At 40.3% G+C, this 6553-nt stretch overlaps 1 protein-coding gene across 1 annotated transcript; it reads right to left on the reverse strand.

Annotated features, from left to right (window-relative positions):
* Positions 1–532: 532 nt before the first annotated feature.
* znf367 (zinc finger protein 367) lies at positions 533–5585 on the reverse strand. Its single transcript, XM_017469009.3, has 5 exons — positions 4765–5585; positions 3649–3799; positions 3449–3568; positions 2676–2814; positions 533–2142 (listed from the first exon to the last, which is right to left on the reverse strand). The coding sequence occupies exons 1-5, from the start codon at positions 5041–5043 to the stop codon at positions 1881–1883; spliced, it is 951 nt and encodes a 316-aa protein (XP_017324498.1). The 5' UTR covers positions 5044–5585; the 3' UTR covers positions 533–1880.
* Positions 5586–6553: the final 968 nt, after the last annotated feature.

The following is a 6553-nucleotide window of genomic DNA, read 5'->3' on the forward strand; positions in this document are numbered from 1 at the left end:
TACTGATCATGGGGCTTCTGTTGGGAACTGCTGGCACCAGAACTAATTTAGAAGTTTCACGACAAATTGAAACACACTTTTTTTCTTTGAAAATTATTTTGCAACCTATAAAAGATTCTTCACACGCTTAAATATTACGTTCTAATTTGTGCAGACTTAATCCTACTGAAGTCCCATTTTATTTCCGTGTTGTGACACTATAAAATGGACAAATTAATGTTCAAGTGTGGTGAACTTTTTCTATTACTTAAGAAAAATGCTAAAGAACATGTTTTTCAACATTGCCATGTGCAGAATGTAAGAAGCAATAGATTATTAGGTTATTGCCAGTCATTTATGGTGTTTATTGAAAACCAGCAGTACTACCCAGGACAATCCAAGAAAATGCCTGCTTTGTACAGTTACAATGTCCTTTTTCAAACATCACACTTTTTCCATGTTACAGACCGAACAACTTGATTTACATTCTGTTGTCACACGCGCACGCACACACACACACACACACACACACACACACAAAAATCACAAAGGATGTTTCTGAGAATTTAACTTAGAACTCGTGCATGTTTCCAAATCACTTGGTGGAATATATTATTCATTTATATACACACATATAAGAACACAATACAAAAATTAGGTGTACATTATAAAATCTGTTTTCATTTTAGATGATCGAAAGTAATAGCTATTTTCCAGTTTTGTATATTTTCACCAGATTTAGGCTTCGGAGTTCATGTAATTCAACCAAACGTCACTGTACTGACCATCGTATTTTTTATCCGCGTTACAGGAGGTATTTGGAATTTTCATAGAGCTATAACGAAAACAAACGTCATATGATGGCAAAGGTTTTGGAGAGGGGGGAAAAAAAAAACCCAACCTAATGTAGTGTTGAACTGTAAATATGCCATCATCATCAGTAGAAAAAAAGAAACTCAGCAACAACAACAAAAAAAAACCCTCAAAACTCTTCTTGTTGCCAAAACAAGTGCTGTCTGTTGATTGTAAGTGGAAAATCTTTCTCCAGTCATGCTTTTGAAAGCTGACATAACCATTAACAAGGATCCCACTGCCTAACTGCTTTATTTAGAAGTAACACTAAATAATGTGAATTTCCTTTAATATGACCTTTTTATGTGACCATAAAACATTGTCTGCTATAAGCTAATATATTCTTGCATGTTGGAAAGTATATGGAGCTTTCTAGAGTTTCACCAAGCTTGTGTTAGTTAATGTTACCGCATAGTCTAAACCTCAGGCGTAGAATAACATACATATGACAAAACAGTTGACTGAATATGTGTAACAAATTGCTCTACTGTGTGAACTTGGGTGAAGCTGATCAGAGAGCACAGCCTTAACCTCTCACACAAAGCCCATTCTGGTTTCTCCTGACTGATCTGCTTATTCCCACGCCAAATGACAAGTGCAGCATCTTAATGCACTCCAAATCACAACCACACACACTCCAGTCCATCTATGTACATGAATAAAACATGCTCAAGTCCACACGCAACTGAAAGAGAAAAACTCGTTAACGCGGAAAAAACAAAAAAGTGCATGACAAAAATCCAAAACAAAACGCAAAAACGATCGTTTCTGTCTTTGATAAGCTGGAAAAAAAGTAAAACATTCTTCATATAAACAAATCTACCATAGTAGCAGCCTAAGGTTAAAACTGAAAGCAAAAATAAGGTGCTTTTGAGCTTGTCGGCCGCCACAGGCCATAAATCCTAGGGTTGCATATGTGGAAAAGTTGCGTTGCTATGTCAATTACTGACCAAAATCCTAAATTTAAATGCAAAAATTTAGACGTTTCACTTGTCATGTTTGGACGTAAGCTAGAATTTATCCACCAATATGCAACCCCAGGGTTTAGTTTATGGAGACAGGTTGTTGGCTAGTTCAATAAGAGCCAGCGCTCCGTGAAGCCGCTCTCTCTGCTCCTGGAGGCGTCGCCGAGCGGCTCCTCCTCCTCCTCCTCCGCCGCTGCTCTTCCCCTCATCCGGATCTTCCTCTTCACCTTCGTCAGAGGGAAGGAAGTCCATGGGGTCCTGCTGCTCCTGATCCTCCTCTGTTGCCTTGTTCAGGGTTTTTCCTTTACTTGGCACCGGGGTTCGCTGCTCACGTGTCTGCCAGTACCTGTGAAAAAAAACTTCAGCTCAATAGAGTATTTTGTCTTCCGTGCAATGTTTTTATTATTCAAACGCCATTTTATTTTCTCTGCTGTTGAATTTACTTACTTAAACTTGCACCAAGTTGTCACTTTATTAGGTACACCTACCATAGACGGCTACAATAACTGACTGAAGTTCAATTTCGCTACGCGTATAGGACCACATGTTATTTGACAGGTGGGTTATTTTCACCACAGAAGTGGCACTGACAGTAGAGTAGAGATGCTGTCTATGGCAGTAGAGATGCTGTCTACGGCACTCCTTCTCCACTGATGGACAGCAAACTGTGATTTACACAAATGGGCTTTAGTCAGTAAATGTAAACCTACAAAGTGACCTACATGGAAAATTTAACATATAAAACTGATCAATGAGTGTAGCTTCAAGGTAGGTATACCCAATAAAGCAGGAACCTTCTGGATTTATTCTTTCTTTTCTGTTCTTACATTCTAATGTTATGGCATACAAACAAACCTAACATTTCTTATAAAATCTTACTTTGTTAACCACTCAGCCACAGCCTTGTTGTCAGCGCCTTGTGATTTTCCAGGCTCACCACTGGGCTCCTCTCTCCTCAGCCTGGCATATGGGTGCTTAGGGCAGTGTCGGTTAGCGTGAGTGAAACGGCTACCACAGCCTAAGGAAGGCAGAAAACAAACAAACAAAAATTTTTTTTCTGAATATTACAAATGTCTACATGCAATCTAAACAAATGTAAATAATTGGAAACAAACCCTACTTTTAAACGTCAGTAATACAATGGCTATTACCTATATTCTATAGCAGTGGTTCTCAAATTGGTGAGCCACCAGATGGCGCCAGGGGGGCTGCACAAAAATTTTAGAGCGTTATTTAAAAGAATATATATTTTACCTGTATGTAAGTCGGGGTTGGCAACCTTTGAACTATGATGTACATAAAAATGAGAAATATTAATAAATTAAAATATGCCACTAAAACCCAAGACTATTTAAAATGGATATGTTTTTAGATAGAGGAAGTTAATACAGAAGAGCCTAGCGTGAAAAAACCTAAATTGTGAAAATTTGATGACTCTAGGGGACCACAAAGGGATGCACCCTACACAAGAGGGGCCTCATGCTGAAAAAGTTTGAGAACCACTGCTCTATAGTAAGAACTATACGTAAATAATCAGTAATAAGTACTAAGTAATGAATGCTGGACTTTAAACACAACACAAGTCTCCACGTTTGTTGCACTAAGTGAAATTCTTCTCCCTTGTAGTTTATTTTCTTGCTGTTTCTCATCACCTTTCTCTGAGCAAACAAAGGGCTTTTCCCCGGTGTGGAGTCGCTGGTGGGTTTTCAGCTGGCCGCTCTGGACGAAGGCCTTCCCACAGTCTGGATAATCACACAGGTACGGCCTCTCACCTGAGACAAGGATGAGAACGGAGGGTTTATTTGCTGCTCTGTCTGCAGATGTCAATGCAGCTCTGTGGAGCGCAGCTTACCTGTGTGTGTACGTTTGTGTGCCTGCAGCGATTTCTCGCGGGGGAAAACACGGTTGCAGACGTTGCAGCGGATACGGCTAGTGGAGTTCTCGCCCTCGCTGATGAGCTCGCGGACGGTCTCGGCTCGCGGGCGGCCACGGCGGATCCCATCCTAAAACGAGACGAAACATAAGCATCAGTGACCTGAAAAGGTACCTTTACTATATTAAACTAAATTAGTAATTCTAACCAATAACCTAAACTAAAATAATGTGTCATTGCAAAGCTGTTGTAATTACAAACGACACCCCTATAAGTAGCAGTCAAAAGGTATAAGAATCATTTGTAAATAAACAAGAAGGAAAGCATATGTAGTAGCTATGTCATGTCCACCTGTTGTACATTAGCCACAAAACAGTGGATTTATTCATATCATATCATGTTTTGATAAAAACAGGAGAAAAAAAAAACCTTTAGATCAGGGGTGTCCAATCTTATCCGGAAAGGGCCAGTGTGGATGCAGGTTTTCATTCCAACCAAGCAGAATCCACACCTGAGTCTATTGAAAGCCAAGATCAACTGATTAAACAGGTGGAATCAGGTGCATCTCCTGCTGCGTTGGAATGAAAACCTGCACCCACACCGGCCCTTTCAGAATAAGACTGGACACCCCTGCTTTTATATGACGCTTGACAGAAAAGCTGTTGTTGTGCATTGGCCTGTCTTTACTAACTGGGGGGGTTTTGGCGCGCAGAAGTGACGTCACCGCGAAGGCCAGCTGCCTCGGCCGGATGCGGAGTTTAAAATCCATCACGTTCCCAACTAAACGCGGGCGTTTTACAACTTTTCGGGGGGCGTGTGGGTTTCATCCCAATACACCAAATCAAACCAAACTGCTCACGCTGCCGAACTCAAAAGAAGCCCGGTTTGTTTCAGACAGTTACTACACTTGCAAATAAAACCAGTGTCTCCTCCACACAACCCAGCTACTCCTTTGTCTTTACAGTATAACCAGCACACTACAGACTGAACCCCGACAATGCGGGGATTCCGCTGTCGTTTACAGTATTCACGAGGAAGACATTACTAAAACTAATTACTGATTATTTTGACATTTCGACGAAACCAGCCCGTTACCTTGAGGTGATCTGTGCAGGACGCGATGTCTGGGTCTGTAGCAGCACTGTTCCTCGGGGGAGAAGCGGCTCCATTACCTGACCCGGGACTCAGGGTTACATTGTGTGCGTTTTCTCCCCATCGCCACGGATAAACCATAAAATCACTAAAACCGGGACTAGTAGGCATCACCGAGTCCATAGCTTTCGGCTTGATTGGAGTTGTCTTGATTACGGAAACCAGCACTCTTTTAGGAGAATCGTTGCAAAAAATCACTTGAGGATGCTTGACGTCTGTCATCGTGGAGGGGAAATATATATTTAAAAATTTCTAAACGCCCTATATATATAAGATATTCTGTGATACCCTTGCGGATATCAAAGTAAGTGTCATATAAAAGTATCCAGTGCTAGAAAACCCTTCCAATCCGATATTCAGCCCAGTCTGAACAGTTTATCTGAAGTATAGAGTAAACTCTACGGGTCGTTTCTGCAATAAAATATTCATTAAAAAAAAACACGCATAACAGACAATAGTTTCTCTCCGCCCGAGTCGGTAAAACTAGGTACTTTCCGCTAAACTCACGGTAGTACTTGCTCTGTTAGCCGACCCTCTTACACTTTTTCCCGCGTCAGAAATCGCGCCTGAGCGGAGCCAGCCAATCAGAGGCGAGAATATTAAAGGCCGCGCGCCGAAAACAAGAGAAACCACCAATAACACACGCGGAAACCGTGGCCGGCACGCGCAGTAAGCCAATCACACAACTCCCGTCTCTTTCTGTGCACGGATTTGTCGAGAGACTTTCAGCCAATCAATTTCAAACACTTGCAGAGCGCGCTTCTTCTGTCGGACAGGCTCCTGAGCCAATCACTGCACGACTTTCATCGGAAGCGCGCTACAGTTTAACGGCTCCCGCGCGCGCTGTTTACACTTCTGCTTTTTGAGGTGATTTAAAGGGAAAGCGAGGCGAGTCTCTGAGGCGGGAAGGTTACGTAATTAAAAAAAAAAAAAAAAAAAAATACCGCCAAAAAGTTAAATGTAACACAGATGTACCTCGCCTGCTGTATTACATCAACGTCATAGTTTCTTCACGAACAGTTTATAAAACATTAGCGGATACACTGTGTTACTCATGAAAGGACTTTTGTAATTGTGTTTTATCACACAGAAATCACTGATTATGTAAAACAAAATTTACATTAACGCCATAATGTCTACATTTAAAGCCTTTTGTTAAGCCCTGTATGAGTTATAGTGTGCACTAAATCCACGGAAATGTCATGCTTATCATACTGTGAAAGTTTCACATGATCAGACTACTGTGTAATGCACCATAGCTTTTCATGAGTTGGTCTTGCTCTACAGTGAAATTATTATCTACACATACTATTTAAGAAGGTTTTTTTTTTTCTTTTTTTTTTTTTTTAAGAATCTTGTTAAGAGATTCACACATTCAGTCTTCAATTGTTTATCAAAACTTTTTCTGCCTGGTATATTTATTATTTGAGTTAGGGATATATTGGGACATCAGGTAAATTGGCACAGGTAAACATTTTAGGTAAGCATTTATTTTCTGGCCTGGCAGGTTAAAGTCTACTAAGACGTTGTTATTACTTTAATTTTATTCAGCCATTGTAGTGCTTTATTAGATATAAGATTATTTATGTGATATCATGTAAGGGAATGTGATCAGCATTAATTTTTGAAAAAGTATGAGCTCTGTGTAGTTTACTTCATGTTATAAAGTTGTCGTGATTAATGTATTTCACATATTTGATATGAATATGGCCTAATCATATAATATACTACT

Source organism: Ictalurus punctatus, chromosome 5 (genome assembly GCF_001660625.3).
Source record: "Ictalurus punctatus breed USDA103 chromosome 5, Coco_2.0, whole genome shotgun sequence".
NCBI lineage: Eukaryota > Metazoa > Chordata > Actinopteri > Siluriformes > Ictaluridae > Ictalurus > Ictalurus punctatus.

Coding starts and splice junctions, on each gene's coding strand:
- znf367 (XM_017469009.3), bottom strand. CDS start 5,043: ATGACAGACGTCAAGCATCCTCAAGTGATTTTTTGCAACGATTCTCCT. Junction 3,569..3,648: donor ACACAAACGTACACACACAG/GTAAGCTGCGCT, acceptor TCCTTGTCTCAG/GTGAGAGGCCGTACCTGTGT. Junction 2,815..3,448: donor CTTTGTTTGCTCAGAGAAAG/GTGATGAGAAAC, acceptor TGCCTTCCTTAG/GCTGTGGTAGCCGTTTCACT.